The sequence below is a fragment of the Equus przewalskii genome, chromosome 31 (assembly GCF_037783145.1).
Source record: "Equus przewalskii isolate Varuska chromosome 31, EquPr2, whole genome shotgun sequence".
In the NCBI taxonomy this organism is placed as follows: domain Eukaryota; kingdom Metazoa; phylum Chordata; class Mammalia; order Perissodactyla; family Equidae; genus Equus; species Equus przewalskii.
In genome coordinates, this window is record NC_091861.1 from 26,352,149 (window position 1) to 26,371,322 (window position 19,174).

General features: G+C 37.8%; 1 protein-coding gene across 19 annotated transcripts in view; it reads left to right on the plus strand.

Moving 5' to 3' along the window:
* Positions 1-19,174, plus strand: part of PTPRC (protein tyrosine phosphatase receptor type C) — a 117,343-nt gene that overhangs the window by 27,916 nt on the left and 70,253 nt on the right. Inside the window, exon 1 of one of the 19 annotated variants that reach the window (XM_070602443.1) lies at positions 15,344-15,634. The exons of 14 other annotated variants lie outside the window; for them this stretch is intronic. In XM_070602443.1, the coding sequence (XP_070458544.1) occupies positions 15,571-15,634 (64 nt within the window). In that variant the 5' untranslated portion in view covers positions 15,344-15,570. Of the gene's footprint in view, positions 1-15,343; positions 15,635-19,174 lie in introns of those variants that run through there. 4 more of the 19 variants (XM_070602440.1, XM_070602432.1, XM_070602436.1 and 1 more) reach the window with 4 other exon arrangements.

The following is a 19,174-nucleotide window of genomic DNA, read 5'->3' on the forward strand; positions in this document are numbered from 1 at the left end:
ACAGAAATACAGAAAAGAGATATCACTGAAAGCTGGAATGTTCAGAGAAATATTCAGGTGGTTGATAGAATTTAAATCCTGATTTGGCTAAGTAGTTGCTGTGTCACAGGCATTCTAGGCAGTACACAGCATGAGAAAATATGGTAATAAAAATAAACACAGGGAGAGTGAGGAACTGGTACTATGTTTGTTTGCAGAGTGAGTGAGAGAATGTTAGAAAATTACTCAGGGATGTAGCTTATAGCGAGCCCTGGATGCGGAAGTCAGTCACAATGTGCTCTCCTAATAGTGGAATATTGATTGTTAGACTGGTCAGGATGGCCTTAGAGAAAGAGACATTGGACAAGGAGCAGAAATGGTGAGAGTCAGCCACAAGGAAGAGCCTTCCAGATTCTCAAATCAAAGACGAAAATTCAGTGTGATAAGTTTTATATAAACATGTGCACAGAGTGACATGGTAGCCAAAAATAATGTTATCTAACTTAGGGTTTTAAACACCTTCTAGGAGTTAGCTGGATGAAGAAGAGAGGGGCGTGCATAACACACAGAATAGAAGGCATTAAGACATCAGAGGTATGGACTTGCATACAAACTGAGTACTTCAATTTTGCTAAGCACCCTCCATACCACTATGAAGAATGGACAGTACTTAGAAAAAGGAAGTGAGGGCGCCTGAGGACTTACAAAAAGACCCTCGCATTTGAGAAGTAAAATTCCAAATGAGGATAATAATTCCAATTGCATGGTTTGGAGAAAGACAAATGATCAAAGTTAAGGTGAGAATGCATGATAAGACATTAGGTTCTGTACCAGGAAAAGTGATTTAAAAAGGGAAGAAAAAACTACGGTAGCAGCTACAATGGACTCCAGGAAAAATAAGATTTTTTCAGATTAGGTGAGAAGGGTACATGTTTGAGGTCAAAAGTAAAGGAAGAGAGAAGACTAAGACTGTAAATGCCAGAGGAGGAGATAAACATGGGGTCCCAGAGACTTCAGACTTCAAAAAGCATAGGTAGATGTTTTAGCCTTTCAAAATTGGGGAATCCATTTCTCCCTATGGAAGAATTAGACTTCTTCCGTGGACAAACATATATTGAAGAGAAATTAAGAGAGTTTAACAAAAGCCTGCCATCCATGCATATTGCAAGCAGCAACAAGACCACAGGAGGGCTATGATCCATTTAGCTAGAAGGTATTTTCATATGTACAGTAGGTGACATGTGACATATAGGCTGAACATGTAAGACTGACAATATTTAGTCATTGTTGATTTACAAAAGGAGCCATTTTATATGATTCAGCCTACGGCAGTAGTTTCAAAGGAATGACTTCCGTGCGAATAACATGGCTGACATAGTACCCACAATTAGCACACTGGGCAAAAATTGCAAGGCAATAGCTAAGTGGTTGCATAGTAACCACAAGAAGATGAACATACATATTTTCAGAATTCAAATCATGGTAGCTTTTAGAGTATGTTTGGAAATGACTAATTTTTAGTGTTCCAAATTCCTCTACAAGGTTCTTTATCTCTGACTGGTCATGCTTGCATTGGTGCCTGCCAGCTTTTCTGGTGCTCACACCCACCCACCTGCACCCAACGTCCTCCTTTTATGCTTTCTGCCCTCTTTGCTCACACTGTGTGGGCCTCCCTACTACCTATGCACTCATAAAACTAGATTTTGTTTAAACCTTGAGAATCTTCATTCTTCACCTTCGTAAGTCCTGAATATCACATTTAACGAATTGCCCTGTTTAGCAGATGATGACTGTGTTTGCTGGTGGCTGTGTGTGTATTTATGGAGGAGAGGATAGCATATTTGTTTCTGAGACTAACGAGAAGCTATTACATGTTTAGAAAAAACAATGGCTTTGATTCACTAAGAAATAATTTGATGACTTATACCCCTAGTTTTCATTTATGTAGGGTTGGAAGATAATTGAATTGTTTGATCAAGATTTTTTCAAATTATTGTCTGAGACATAAATTGACTTACTTCTTTTGAAAGGAATTATATAATTAGATTTAAAAGCTAAATATCTCTTTTAAAATAGTTTCCTTCATTTTTAAAGTTTTCACATTATTTTCATGCCATGTTTCAACCTTCGCTAAACATCTCGTTGCTGGATCCTAGAGGTACGGAAACCAATGATATGTGAATCCTTGACTTGCTCATTCTAGAAGCAGAGCCAGGATTGAGTCCAGGAGGAGTGCCAGCCACTCCAGGATTCCTTCTCTCCCCCAAGCAAATGAAGAACCTATTTCTTGTACACAGATACAATTAGGAAATTTTTAAAACTCAGATCTTATTTAACTGAACTAATAACCTAGTCTTTGAGCTGTAAAGTCCAGTGAATGATGGAGTCATTTTTTCCAAACTACATCTTCTTCTCCACTTCTTTTCACACTCTCATCATTCTGAAAATTGCAATTGTAAAGGAATGAATTTAATCAGATATTTCTTTGGCATCACTCAAGAGACCTTAGTAAAGAAAAACTCATAGGTGTTCCCCTTTTATTTTTCCTGTTGTGAGCATCTTAATTCAGAATTGTAAGAACAAAGGCTAGTTTTTTTTCATGCTAAATGAAGCCTAAAACTATTATTAATTTCTGCTTTGAATTCATTTTCATACTTATCTCAGGAGTTTTGATAGTGATAAAGAGATTCTGTGAATTAGGTCATGAGTGGAAGACATCCATGGCATAGCTTGGCAGACTTAGTCTTAAATACTGACTATGAATGTTGCTATTGTTGATTTCCCTTAGTATTTTTAAGGAAAGACACTGAAACCCAAAATCTCCAAGATAACATTTTTATAATAATTTATTAATGTTATATGACTCTATCGGGTGTAAAAATTATATTCAACTTTCTAAATATGAAACCTGATCAGTTTGTGGTTTGGAGATTGGTAATAAACAGAAACACTATTGAAGAAATACGTAGGAAAAGGAAAACAAGGTTGCTTTGGACACGTTCACTATCTAAAATTAAAAACAGAGTTCAAAAAAAAAAGATTTTACAGATGTTGTATATAACATATTCCAGAAATATTTACATTGTGTTTTTTAAATCTAGAGCTTTCTTTCAGGGGCTCCAAAACGATTTATAATATTATCATCCAAACGCAATTTTGAGAGAAGTAATTGTAATGGCAGTACTTCACAAATAAATACCCTCCCTCCGCTCCAAGCCTCTGTCTATCTTCTCTAGCTCTTTCTTCTCCTTGACACTTTTTAAAGATTTTTTTTCCAGCCTCATGCTCTGCGCTCTCTCACTTCCCATTCACTTATCCACCCACTGCTTTCTGGTGTCTTCTCCCAGTACGCCACTGAAACTACCTGCATGTGTACACCAGTGTCAACACCTCTGCCCCCTGCTTTGTAAAAAGTTAAATCCAAAGGACCAAACCAGAGCATTTACTTTACTTCACCTCTCGGAGACATTTGACATTATCGACAACCTCCTTCTCTTTGAAACTCTTTCCTCGTCTAGTTTCTGTGATGCATGAAACCACCTTGTCTAGATTTTACTCACCTCAGTGCTCTGGCTCCTGTCCCTCTGCTGGCTTCTTCAGTGTTGCTGTTGCTATCTTTCTGGGCAATACCACTCACTCCCATTGCATTGATGAATTGCCATGCCTTTGTCTTCTATAAGTTGGTGACTTCTACATCTCTATAGCCAGCTTTGCTGTCTCTTCTGTATAAGGACCCATTTCTCCAACTACGTACCAGACATCTCCAATTGGTATCCGCTGGCATCTCAAACACAGCCTTACCCAAACTGAACTCAAAATCTTCTTCCATTACCCTGCTTTGTTCTCATATTCTCTATACCAGCACTCAGTTATTAAATATTACTCAGTCTGTAGTCTTCATATCTCTTTAAATGTTCAGTTCTTTCTACTTCCATTACTACAACTTGGATTCAGACCACTGGGCTTCCTACACTAGCCTCTGAGATTGTTATCCCCACACCTCCGTGTTTTTCCTGCCACTGAAACCTTCATTTTTTTAAGAGATTTATTTTGTATGTATTTAATTATTCGTCTTGTCATACCTTTCCATGTCGCTTAAAGTTCAATTAGATCTTACTGTTTCTATGGGACCTGAACTTAGGTCCTCGTGGGTCAAAGTGAATCATGGTGAACACATTCTCTTTGACAGTGATGCAATTTAGACCCATAAAACATGGAAGGGGTTTTGGGAAATTTTGTCCTTGAGTCTTAGAAATAAAATGAAGACAAGACACCTTTCCTGTCTCTGGTTGATATTTTATGAGAATGTGACGCCTACTTATTTTGAGACCTTGAGGCTAGTTAGGCCCATACCCTGAAATGTCAGAAAAAAATATGGAAGGAACCTGGGCTCTGATACTTTATTGAGTCACTGAACTCTTTTTTGTAAAATAATAAATTCCTTCGTGTTTATTCTGTTTGAGTTTTTTTCTGCTAGTTGAGCTGAACGTATTTTAACAGCATTTTAAGAGCATTTTACAGTCTCCTAACCCATGTCCTCATCTTGCACCCCTAAACTCTACTCTGCACACCACGGATAGGATTACTCCCCTGCTTGGAGCTCTACAAGAATTCCTGTTGGCTGAGGATAACGTTCAAACTTCTTAGTAGATAATAGGAGGCCCTTCATCAGTAGCATCACACTTCCCTTCTGGAAACATTTCTAGCCCCTTCCTACTTTACATCTTGCTTTCCAGCCATGAAGATTAACTTTCACTTTCTGAAATGTACTGGGTTCTCAACTCTGGGCCACGCTGTTCTCTTTCTCTGAGACTCATCTTCCCTTCCTGCCTACCTCCTATGTGTCCTTCTCAACTTTGACAAGACTTTTTTCGGGGAGTCCTCCATCATGACCCTAAGGATGGGTTAGGCACTCTTGTCTCTGCTTCCACAGCACACTGTGCTTAGTGCCACTACAGTACTTGGCACACTGCAATGTGGTTATTTATAGCCGGCTGGTTAAAAGAATGGAGTTTGAGCCGTACTGTCTGCATCTAAGTCCTGTCTTTGCCACTCACGTGCTGAATAATCTTGGACAAATTATTTGACATACCTTATTGGACTTTGCTCATCTCTAAAATCTGGCTGATCATTATACATACCCTGTATGGTTACAATGATTGGGGAAGCCCACATATATGGTACACACAGATAGTAAAGATCATCTAGTGCAGTGCTTCATACACAATAGGTGGTATGTGCATGCCAGTTATTATTATGGCCATCCCTCTGTAATTTGCTGTCTCTGTTAGGCTGTAAGTTGCTTGAGGCCAAGGACTGTGTGTCCATAGCATCAAAAATGGTATTTTACTCATAATAGGGATTCAAAAATATGTGTTGAGTGAATAAAGAGCAAAGTGGTTGTTTTAAATAAATGAAAAGACATTGTTTTGATGTTTCCATTACAGAAGCATAATCTCTCTCTCTCATTCTCAGTTTGTTATTCAGAAAAACGAAAGAGCTTGTTTTTATCACTTATCCGGTGAAATTCAGGAAAACAATCTCTTAGGAAAATAAACAAAGTATGACGAAAGACTGTAGAATAATATACTCTCAAAGTGAAAGAGAATTTCCCCAGGAATACAGCAGACTAAGCCTTTTGTTTTTTGTTTTTTGTTTTTTGTTTTTTTTACTTTGCTGGTATTTTTTAAAAAGCAGACCCCAAATTAAGAACTTTGAAGCTGTGAGATGTTCATACTATACTTCTCTCCATTGTTTTAATTAAATGATCTTCAGACTAGGGGTGAATCATGTACACATAGGGGGGGCTAAAATGCCTAAAAACAAGCTATATCGTTAGCATAGTGGTTGCTCCTTATCTACACTGCGTTTATGTCCCCTCTGTGAAATTTGTGTAGTTGAATATAAATCATATAAATCATAGATTCCCTTCCACAATATTAGTGAATGCAGATTTCCTTCTAGAAACCTCCAACTGATATTTGCTATAGTGTTTCTGTACCTAGTCATTTCTTACTTCACATTTGCATCCCTGGCAATGAAAACAGTTGCCTATTTTTTGGAATAACTATATACTGACACTTTACGCTTCTCTAATCTTCACCATACCACTGCAACTTAGGTGTGATCCACCCAGTTTTCAGATAAGAGGGTAAAGCTCACTCTTAGGGGCTAACTCAAGTAGTAGTAATAGACAAGGCCTCTTACCATATTACCATGGACCCAGGGACCATGCGCTTTCTTTGCGTGGTCCTCCAGTCCATGGTGATTTTGATATACTGCCTGGCCTCTCCCAGGACATATATTAAAGATATAGTAATCTTGAAGAGATATTAGATTGGGAGGTATGTGGTGGAGCAGCAAAGGAGGGAAATTATCAATATTAGTCTAAGAATGTGCAGAGAGTGGCATGACGCTACATAAAGGGAGGGCTTATTTATATAAGCACCTCAGTGTAATGCCAGCATACAATTAGGGCTCAATCAATATTAACTGTTGTCATCCTCATTGTTATCATGATTGTTATTTCTACAACGGGAGGAAGCTCCAAGTCATTTTAAGTATTTCTCATTTTCCTAATTCTGCTATTTCATAGTCTTCATTTTTAGAAGATGTTGCTCTGTGTTCTAGGATACCCAATGGGGCAACTGTTCTGATTGATTATAAAGGTGTCAGCATATTATTTAAGCATCCACAAATTGAGGATACTATATAACATGATCCTGACCTTCTAAAAACATATCTATGTTCCTTTTTATTTTCTTTCAATCATTGTATCAAAACCAACTAGCAAAAAATATAGATTGATTATAGTTTTAAATAAATTTCTCTCAGACACACATGACCAATATTAATTTTCTAATTACAAACAATCGATTCATCATAACAATTTAAACAAAGAAATATGTGAGCTAGATGGATAACAATGTTAGTAGTTAATAATACTTAATAGTTAACCTTGGTCTAATAATGCGTATGCTTCTAGACTTCTTCCCCATGCATACACCAACGTACCTGCATTTAATTTATCAGAAAACTTAATCACACCATATGCTGTAAACTGAGTCTACCAGAATTCCCGCTCCACTTTTGTAGACTGATCGTTGCCTCCATTAGTTTGCATAATCCTTTAAAAAAGTTATTAACAGTCATATAGCATGTGAATTTCACCTATTTTTTTGATCCAAAGGCCTGATTTCAAGAGTTAGAAGTAAAGAAAGACTGGAACAAATTTTGCAGTCATCCTTGAAGAACTTTGACTGTTTCTCAGTTCTACTCATTTTATAAATATAGAAATTGTAGTTTTTTGACGTGGAATTAATTTGTGAGAAACAAACATCTAAATTTTAAAGAAAATGCAATTTTATTGGGGGAGGCGAAAGATTATGAAAAAAGTATTTATTATAGAAAAAAAGTCCTAACACTTTATCAGGAAATTTGTCTCAAATTTGCCTTTATTACCAACATTGAACTTTTATTCTTTTAAAAAGTGTACGCCATTGATAACATCCCATTAACAATAGGAACCTACATAATTTTAAGCTTTACCTTAAAATTAAGGATCAACTGGAATAAATTATTATAAAGAGACAAAATAATGCAAAAAAATGAAAATAAATCTATGAGAATCTCAAAAGATTTCCCATAAGAATTATCTCAGCCCAAATTTGCTCTTCGTTTTATGACATGAAATGACATACTCTGTCAAGAACTGGATTTCCTTTATTATAGATCAGGCATAAAAACTATTTTTCAATCTCTGTAAATTAGGTATAAGTTATGGAAATACGTTAATGAATTGATAATTCAAAAACCTGGGGTTCATTTTCCCTGGAAGGTTTTATGACTACAGAAGCATGGCAGGCACCCCATCCTTCATGTCTAGCTTTATCTGACCAGTGGTTACATTCCTGTATCTGAAATGGGTGGGGTAACTTCTGTTGTCACTGCTGATGTCATTTAAAAGGGTAACTGGAGGGGCTGGCCTGGTGGCTCAGGCGTTAAGTGCACACATTCCACTTCGGTGGCCTGGGGTTCGCCAGTTCGGAGCCCAGGTGTGGACATGGCACGGCTCATCAAGCCATGCTGTGGTAGGCATCCCACATATAAAGCAGAGAAAGATGGGCAACGATGTTAGCTCAGGGCCAGTCTTCCTCAGCAAAAAGAGGAGAATGAGGGCAGCAGATGTTAGCTCAGGGCTAATCTTCCTCAAAAAAGATAAAGGTAACTGGAGAACATTAGAAGCATTATTCCAGAACTGTGCCAATAAACCAGATATCATTCTTGCTCAAAACTGAGGACTATACCTCAACATAGAGGCTATGCATGCTGAGATTTAAAATTGTACCTTAAGGTTAAAAGTAAGTAAAAGAAATGGTTGAAATGAGCAATAGACCAATCATCAGTAATTCTATTTAGGCCACTACATGCCCAAACTCCAAATGTTGCTGCAAGACGTGTAATTGTTGTTGCTTTTAAATAACTTCATTCAGTCAAACCTGTTTTAATTCAACACACAGAGTGCTGACGTGCTGGATGAGCGCCCAGGTTGGTGCTGGATGCTACGAGGACCCAGGCCTAAGGAAGCCGCGTCCTGAGGTTTTGAAATGGAGACTATTTTAGCTCAGGTGTAACATAAGTCTAAGGTGTTCTTTTGACTTTTGGAAATGCCTCAGCCAATCAATAAGGAGGAAGAGTAAACAGAATATGAAGCCAAAAGGAGGCCATATCTTTTTCCATCCAGCTGTGAAAAACTTCCTTTGTACAATTGTCAAACTTAAGAAACAGATGGTAGATCTGTATCAGCCAGTGGCAAGGGGGGAGGGGGGATTCTGAGGTAGTTTTCTGGATGGCTGCCAGGAAGCTAGGTCCTCAAGGCTGCAGGCGCTGGTGTTGTCTGAGCATCTTTGTGGGGGGGGCCTGGGATCCAGAACCATGGGATGCAGTCGATCTTGCATAGAGATGGTATCGCAGATGAGAGGTCACTGGAAACTCACGTGTTTTTGAGAGTTGGTATCTTTATCGTCACTCACAAGCCTTGCTTTTGATAAAATTTCTTCAAAGCCCTCCAAGGAATGAGGGGAAATGCAAAAGGAATATGATAAAATGCATCACTGAGTGTAATAAGCTACAGGGCCCATGAACTGCTATGACCTGGGAATGTAACTCAGATTCTCTTCTTCCTTGCCCAGCGCAAGTTGCATAATCATAGAAAAATTATGCAAAAATCCAGAATTCAAGACAGTAGGCACACGTACACTCTTACCTAACTCATAATGAAAATAAAATGAGATGTTGTGGGCCAATTAAATGAATAGATGGCTCAGCGCTGATAGCCTCTTCGAATAGTTTTAACTCTCACTAGATTCTTGAATCTCATTTAAAAATTATGACCATTAATAGCTACCAAGTGGAAAGGGCAGAGAGATGGACTGGTGCTAACTGTAACGAACATTATTCGACCATGTACCTGCTAGTCATTTTGTGAAGCCCTCTGCAAGCACTGCCCCATCTGATCCTCATATCACCTGCCTGTACGCTCCCTGTGATGCTTCTGTCTCTATAGACAAGGAGAATCGAGCCCACAACTATTATTTAACCTTCACGAGGTCCTAACTGGCTGAGCTGGTGATCAAAACCAGGTTCGTTTGAGTACAATGCAAAGCCCAGCTCTTCTGGGTAGAGTTTTGCATTTCGTTCTTCACTGCATGACATAAATATAGATTATATGAAAATTCAAAAGCATATGAAAATGCAAAGAGGAACTGCAAGACTATCTTATGAAATGAGAAATTACACACGCCATGTCTTACAATGAGTTTCAAAATTATGTTGCTCAAAGTTTTGTTACCGTGGGACCACAGGCGCAAACAAAAGATTCAAACCAAAAATGTTTATTATTTACCTCCCATAAGCCAGCCATTGTGTAGGATACAAAGGATGCTAATTCCACCAGTGTCTTTAAGAAAGAAATCAAGTGAACAAGTCAAATGCCTGAAGGTGCTAATCATGATGATGATGACAATAACAAGGATTACTACCATTTATTGAGTTCTAAGCAAGAAGTGCTCAATGCTTACTTACTTACTAAGCGCGTTTACTCAGTGCTTCACAAACATTGTCTTAATAGCCATAACAGCCCTCTGAGTGGATATTACAGATTAGCTGAAGAGGAGCTGATGTTCAGAGAGGGTATGTCACTTTTCCAAGGTCACACAGCTAGACAATGGCAATGGAGAGATTCAAACCCTTGTGTGCTGTTTCCAAAGCCTATGATCTTAACTGGAGCCCTCAGTAAACAGATAACTAATTAGATAAGTGAATTTATGATATGCATTCCCATGAGTGGTACATACGATCATTGTTCTAAATGTTAGAAGACCTCAATGGCCTGGGGAGACCAGGAGGATTGTCAAGAAGTTGGAATTTGAACCAAGTTTTGAGGATGGCTATGATACAAGGTCATTAAAAGAGGGAGAGAGAATTCCAGCCTTGGGTGATGTTACATTAACAGGGAGGGAGGGAGGTACGTTGTGCTGAAGTCTTATTGGGTTATAATAAGTTGCATTTGAGGTGAATTTGAAGTGAAAGGAGTGATTCCACTTAAGCATATTGATAATGTTATTAGAAAGGCAGGCTGGAGATGAATTGTGAAGGGCTATAAATATCATAGGAAAGATTTTGGAATCTCCTACTAAAATATTTTAACAAGAAGGGAGTAGTCCATTTTAAACGTAGACTGAAAAGGCAGTATCTAGTGTGCATGGGTGCGGGAGGGAGGAAATTGGAGTTTAAAAACTGAGTATAAAGGTTGGTGAAAGGGGATGATAATGGTTGGATGAGGGTGAAAGCAAAGGAAATGCAAAGGAAGCAGAATCCCCAGATATTACCCATTCAAGGACTCTACGCAAGTCAGGAGAGCGATGTGAAATGAACGCGCTGAATCCTCAGCTCCCAGGAGGTGGCTTTATGTGGTTAGACGGAAATGCAGGAGCTTTGGCGCCTGGTGACCTCGGATTGAGTTTCTGCATTGTTACTTACTCTATATCGAAGCAATTTATTTAAACTGTTGATGTCTTCATTTCCTCATTTATAAAACAACAGTAACAACATGGAGATATTAGGAGGATAGCAAGTATTCAAAAAGTGTTCCTTTTTTACTCGAGCTAGAGGAAAAATTTTCTGACATAAAAAGGCATGAAAAACTGACTCAATGTGAAGTTTTCCAAATAAGGTAAATAAAAAGTTATCTCATAACCTTTTTCTAGGGTTTATAATTTACGGATGTTAATATATTATTGGCATATTTTCTATGTCATAAAACAATTATTTTTAGCCCAAACATATGCAATTGGTAGAAATACTCAGCAAGGAGAATTGTCGCCAGCCAGGGCTGGAGCTGACAGGGAATGTGGCAAAGCAGGGAAATCCTCCGGTACGTTTCTGTGTGTCCAGGCAATATTTTTCCTGAGACTTCGGGGGTGAAATCATGCGAGTCACTCCACCTTTCTTAGCCCAGTACATTGGCTTGCAAAGGCTGTGATGGGGTATGTCGTGGTGTTAGAGTAATATTCTTCACGATGATGAGGCCTCTGCACAAATGTGAAATATCCTCACTTTGACTCATTTGGTCATTTCATAATCTTGAGGTGAAAGGACCGAGAATTTTATTTACAAATACGCACATATGTCTTACTTTTGTCTTTGTAATCTGTTTCCTCCCAGCTTCATTACGCAATTAATTAATCAAATTTAATTGCTAGCCAAAGAGAGGGTGACTTTATGTTATGGGAGATAAGGTTGGATTTACCTTTTTTTCCTCGTTAAAATCTCCTTTGCACGTGCTCCTCAAAACGAAGTGCCGCCGAAATGCAACAAGCCATCCTCGTAATGATCAACCCTATCTTTGAAATCCATTTTCGGGGACACAAAAACAAATCGACCTGAAATTCAGTTTTTTGGTAGCAGTTAAATGTATAATCAGACAGCTTCAACACAAACTGGAGAAGTTGTGGTTTAACCCCGAGATAGGGCCGATTACGCGGGTGCTATGGCAACCCATTGCACCATTTGGAAGCGCTGTGCGCTTAACCACAAAAGCTGCACCTCTTCCTTTCCTATAAAGACTCAGAACAAGAAAAACAGAAGTGTGCTGAAGAGGAGAAACCACAAAGTCGTAAGGGCACTGCTGTTCGCTTTTAGCTGTGCAAACAGCAGCCTTGCGAGAACAACACATTGAAAAACCTCTTCTATTTGAAAGTGCAGCTTTCCCATTAGGCCTGGGTTCCTTTAATGATTCTGAGAGTAAATCAAGTGTTTCTGTTCAGAGTTTTCATTAAGGGGAAATGAGAACAAGTTAGTGGTGCATTCATCAGCCTTTGCTTTATGACCCTTCGCTTCAGGAGAGAAGGCTTTCATGCAGCTTCAGCCGACGTTCGTCCTATTTGGGAGATGGGAGACCAGTTTGTCAGGCGGGATCCCTATAACCCAGTATTTATTTTCTGTTTATTTCCTATTATCTTGTGTTCAGTTCACAAAAGAATGGTGTCATTTAGATTTCACTCAGGGTTCGCTTAAAAAACTCTGGGGGTGGCGCTGTAAGTAATTGACGACAGAACCAGACGCAATGCACAGCCCTCAGCCTCGTGGTACCATTTCTTCTCTGCAGGGAGCCTGACTCACCCATTCGCCCCTCACCCCGCTGCTTGTACAAGACTTAGGTTTGACGATCACAAGATTTTTGTTTTAAAGCATGGATGCAATAATAGTAAACCATTTCCAAGCATATTCTGTTTTTTTCTTCCTTGAGGATTTGGGTAAAAATACTAAGGGACAAGTCCACACTGTGGTTTTAGTGTGTCACAGGCCTGTTCTCATTTCCCCTCCTTTTCTTCATAGGTAATAAGAATGTACCTCTTTTGGTCATTGTTCAGCAATTTGCCCTTTTTAAAAGTAAATTTTAATGTCTGACTTCCTCTGAATCCCATTTTGATGGTTCATATGTGATATTTCACTCATCGGAGGGTCTCTGATATCTCGTTAGCATACCTACCGGATTTAGCATTAAATATTTCTCCCTTATAGTAGAGTATAGTTGAATAAGCAGGGGGCTTTTTAGGGTCAGACAGATCTGCATTTAAAACCAACCTCTTTTTGCTGTGAGCTCTTTAGCCTTGCATAAATTTATTTTTTGAAGTTTCTTCTGTAACGAAAGGGTAATGCTATCTACTTTGCAGGGTTTCTTCAATGATTCAAGTAATATGTAAAATTATTTAGCATAGTAGCTGGTTATTAAACAATAAATATTATTAATAATACTGAAGACTCTAATAAAACAATTTCACCACTTGCACAAACATCCTTTGATGATTCTTTCTATTTCTTTAACTATGATCTTACACTATCTTAGAGGAAGCAAAGAGCTAAAAAAAATATACTTACTAAGGGATTAATATAATTAAGAAGTGTTTGTTGTATGACGTATATTTTATAAATTAGGTATTTATCCCTGGATTTGGATAAATGGAAACAGACATTTTCATAAGAAACAAAAAGACATTTAATATGGAAATAAACTGACTCTGAGAAATGTTTTTAGAGTATGTACATAAGAAAGTGCCTTTGCCAATCTTTCTCAACCCTTGTTCACACCATAATCACCGTTAGAGTTTTCAGAAAATGCCAGTGCACAGATCACATCACCCCCCAAATCTACTGAATCAGAATTTGCAGAAGTGGAGTCCGGATTTTAAATCTGATTTAATCTGTATTTTTAATCTTCTGCACAGCCAAGATTAATACAAATTCTTATTCTGTCTTAATCATGGTTATAATACTGTTTATACTCTCTCTCTCTATACATCTATACACATAGTTACACATTACTGATGCAAACCAGAATCATAGGTCTCCAGTGTTCTCAGGCACACTGGCTTCCATGGTGCTCACAGTGTCTACAGTGTGTCCATGGTAAACACTGGCTTGTGGCAAATACTTTTAGGAGATTCTGGGTTAAATAAATCTACGTAAGTTTCTCTTTGCCTTTCATATGTTAGCATGCTTTATAAATCTCTCTGAGGGACACGTAGCATGAAATACTTCTGACACAAATTTGACTAAGGGACATTTTAAGACAAATGACTCTAAACCAAATCAGGTTGGCCATCATCACACAGGAAGTGATAATCTAGTGTTTTTTCTCCATGACTTAGAGATAAGCATTTTAAGATAGCAAATAAGGCAAAGTAACCAATCTTTTACAGAGGGTCGTCTTCCATTGATCAATTTTTTGTTGTTATTTGTGTAGTTAATCAACATGGCTGAAATTGATAACATGATGTTTGAAGCCAAATATAAGACAGACAAATACATGCCTGGTTTTAGAGGTGTATGCGTGTGCATACTATATGTACTCACATGTGAACAGGAATATTTGTGATGTTGCTCATGACAATCCTTTGGGAGACAGCTACTTATGACTGCTGGATTTAAAAATAACAAATTCCTTGATTTTATTCCACCCTTGTGCATTTGCTCTTTTTCTCCTCAACTCAATTTCATATACTGATCCCTTTCTTTCTTATTGTATCTTTATTCAAATGTGTGTGTGTGTGTGTATAGGTTGAAAGTTTAAACGGTACTATAAGGTCTATAGTAAATAAGGCCAGTCCTTTGCTCCATCTGACTCCCCGTCTCGATTCCTGCTTGCCAGAAGCAAACACACACTTTAAGATATTTTGTGCCGTCTTTAAATGAGATTTTCCGTCGTACTGCTTTTTTTGTTTTCAAACATTTTAGCCAGTGTCTATTGACTTCTTCTCTTGATCTTGAAACGTTGCTCTTTATTACCCCTTGCTCCTTGTTAATGGACGCCATGTTGTCTCATTTCTGAGAATATGAATTACAGTCGATTCAGGGTTTCTCCTGCTCCTTGTGTCGTCTCTGTTTCTCTCGGGTCTCTCTTCCGTTTATCTTTGTCTCTGTCTGTCCTCTTAAGGGGTTCGCCAGTGTTTCTTTGATGTCCATTAGTAATTAAGAATGAGACTCCAAAAAAGGTAGAGCGGCCCCCCTTATCCAGAGGGCATATGTTTCAAGACCCTCCGTGGATGCCTGAAACCAGGGATAGTACCAAATCCTATATGCACTATGTCTTTTCCTATCCATACATTCCTATGCTAAAGTTTAATTTATAAATTAGGCAAAGAGAACAATTATAACAATATGCTGTTATAAGAGTTGCAATGGACCTTACCAGCCTCAGCGTATAGCTTACTTTCTTTAAGTCGAGAACTTTCCCCTTTTCACGTAAAGGAAGCGCTTTATAGCTTCTCTTTGTGATATCTGAATTGCCAGGCTCAATACTCTTGTGCTTTGGGGCCATTATTAAGTAAAATAAGGGTTACTTGACCACAAGCACCGTGACACAGGGGTAGTTGATCTGATGACCGAGACGGCTTTTAAGCGACTAATTGGAAGGTGGCATATACAGAGTGGATCTGCTGGACAAGGGGACGAGTCACGTCCCGGGTGGGATGAAGCAGGGCAGCACAAGATTTCCTCCCGCCACTCAGAATGTCGTGCACTTGAAAACTTATGAATTATTTCTGGAATTTTCTATTTAATATATTTGGATCAGGGTTGACTGCTGGTAACTCGGGTAAGTGGGGACTACTGTAAGTTGAAATTCTCTAGTAATTGGTGGAGCTTGTAAATCGTGGACCTTCCTAAATTGCATGAAATCAGAAAGACATTTAAGCTTAATAAGTCTTAGTTTGCTTATCTACCAAAGGAACTACATATCAACAGATATTAACGTCCCACGTTTCTATGTGAGTTGAAATCTCTGAAATTATTTTCTGGTGGTAAGCGGCAACCGTTTTATTCATGAGATTCCAGGCACAATAACACTATAACCAATGTTTTAACGTAAAGTCTGCGTAAATAATAAGAAAATTATTATTAGACACTCCTTCACATCTAACACTTCCCAAGTGTGCGACTGTGAACAATTTACTAAACTTGTTTAAATCTCAGTTTCATTCTCTATAAAATAGGAATAATAATTGCTAACTCATTGGCTTGCTGGGATGATTAAATGCAAAAACATATGTAAAGAGATTTGCATAGTGTCTGATACAATGTTTCAGTAAATTATTGCTATCATCCTTAGATTTACTGATAAGCTAATGGCGGGAGGGAAAGACTGTTTCCTGTGGTTCTCTGAAATCCAGATAATACCTTGTTTGTCACTTGCACAGAGTGCTTACTCCATAAATACTTATTAATTTGATATAAGACTTGTTGGATTTGCTGTCTGTGGACCATATATCAGGTGTACAGAGTAAATAAAAGTAGAATCCTTTTATTTTGTGTATGTGCTGTGTTGTTACATGCCTTATAAAGCAAGGAAAACCATGCTCACATGTCTGTTTTAGCTGACCCTTATCTTTTGTCTTGATTTGCTTATTCCAGTCTTGTATGACCTTTATGTTTATGGAGGTCAGGGATGCATTCTCAACCTTCAAAACATGCCACATTTTAGGGCAGATGCTGAGAATGAGTATTTATTTCATCTATTCAGTTTCACCCTCTGTCCTTGTACTTTCCTGAGACTTGTGGAAATGGACAGGTTTAGATCCCTTTGGAAATGGCATTCCATTTCTTTTTTGTGGGTGGTGAGGTGGGAATGGGTGGTATTTGAAGCCCAAGTATGTCTTTTGAAATGTCATTTTCATTCAATTGATTCCTACCTAGTTTTTGCTGAAATCTCTGTTTGGGGACTTAGGGGTGTGACTTCAAGGTAACTTTGATTTGCGACCACTTAAACACTTTGAGTTGTAAAAGAAACATATTGGGAAAGGTAAATTCAGTAACAATACATGTGTTAGAATAACACAGCTTTGAAGATCAAGTGCTCTGTTATCTACATCTTCATCTGTTTAATGTACCTAGTCAATTCCATTGGTGATTCACAACAGGATTATAAGAAGAAAAGAGCTCTGGGTTAAATGATTTACAGATTTTTGGTGCCATGGTGCCACCTGCTGGAACATTTCTAAATATTCCTTTGTCTAAAGAATGGAAACAGGCACTTATATTAAAAGAAAAAAAGTAGAAAATGTTGTCCTCAGAAGAGTAAAGTCAGAGTATAACATATAGAAACCCAAGTATATACTATGCTCTGTTTTATTATATTTATTTGGTGTGCTTAAAGAATTTAAGAGAGAGTTCAGTGCAGTTCATGCTTTTAGAAATATGCCTTCTCTTTATTGTCCCAAACCTATACACGTGCCTGCTTAATTCTCACTGCTATTTCATATATTTTTCTTTACCTGTTTTCCACACCCTCCCACACTGTTCATATATATGTTTACATAAATTGTAGTGCTAGTTATATGAATATACTCTCCTAATATTAAATAGGTATTTATTGTGCTACTTACTATTCTATTAAGTACTTTAAAAGCAGCGGTTTTATTTGCCTTTTCCAGGTCTATTTGCCTCTGCTCACAGTATATGGCTGCTTTTCAGTACTATATGAACTAGGGTATAAAGCGTACAGGGCTGTCCACATAGGTCAAGCAACAGAGATAACCACATTAGTTCTTCTGCATTGCCCTGGCCAAGGACAGCACTCCGTGACTATATACTGTAGCCAAATGGGTAGGTCATGAAATTATTACGGATCTGACAGACCCAATATTATCAGGTCTTCTTGTTTAGCAATAAGGATTCAGCACAGTCCTATCTATGATTTTGGTAATGTCTGCATATATGAAGTTCAACAGACAATTGAAGTCATTGCTCAGACGACTTGAGAAGAATCACAAAATGTGATGAGACACTGACAAATTATTGCAGACATTGGTAGTATCATCTCCTCTAAATATTTAAGTGACTTCACCTATCCTCTACCTCATCTCTTAAGCAGAGACAGTCTCCATAGAAGTATTTGTTAGCATACTGCTTACATTTTTGTAAAAGACATTAGATGATTTTTCTGGGGGGAGATGTTCTTTAGCTATAGTTAGATTTTTAACTAAGCTATTTTAATACAGGCTGCCTTTATGTGTGTTCCTACTTTGAGATTTGTAGTTAAATTTTATGACTTTTTTAAAAATGGAAATATTTTAAAATATTTATGTAGTCTAGTATATATGGTTTATTGAAATTGATGTCATTTCAAGTTGCATTGCTGTAGTCCCTGAATATTTTCTTAAGGACATTGGCTTAAATTTGGGAGTGGCTTGCAGTTTTTAAATTTTGTTTTAGAGAGCTTCTATAAGATTTTTTGAGTCCCAAAATAATTTTCATTTGATTTATTGTGTTGACTAAAAGTGTTACAGGGACTCAAAATCTGCTTATAGGGATTTTGTGACCCCGAGAATACGCAATTTTAGTCTTACACTGAGTATCAACTGTGATGCTGAAAGCTTGGAATTTTCTTTCTGAAAGATAAAAGGCTGTGTATGTCTGTGTAGTACTCTATAAAGAAAATGAAATAAAACATAAGATAAGCTACAATGTTTTATATAGCCTAAAAATCACTCAGTGGAGGAATTTAGAATCAGATTCTGAGATAAATGGGTACAAAGTAAATGCTTAGTCAATTGGAGAAGGCTTTCTGAGAATTCAGCATGAACATGGAAGAAAGGAAAATGCGACTGATGGGACCAATCTTTAGCTATCATGTTGCTTTCCACAGATGCTAAATTCTGTTGCATTGAAGATTAAAGGATTGGGGGCAATATTGAATGTGAGGCCATGATTAGACCAGAAATAGATAGATGTTTTATTACTCTGTTCCCAAGCTCCAGAAGCCTCTTCACAGCTAGACGAGAGGGCTGTCAGTTGTAATACTTTTGTTTGATGTTACCATAGTTGCACTGACTCATCTGTCAAAATAATATTCTGTAGTAAATTTAAATGACATACCTCTGAATTTCCTCTACTATTTGTCCGTATCATACATAGAGCATTCACTCAGCAAACTATAATTCCATCTGAATACCTATATTTAGGATCAAGTTTACCATAGCATTTATAGCACTATTAGTCATCTACTCTGTAGTCCAATCCTGATTAAGACGCTTTTTCACTTAACTTATGAGCTTTTAATAAACACCAGTCTCTCTGGAACCTAAAATGCTGGGCAAAAGGATTTCCACAGTGAGCCGTCAGATGGAGAGGAGAGGCT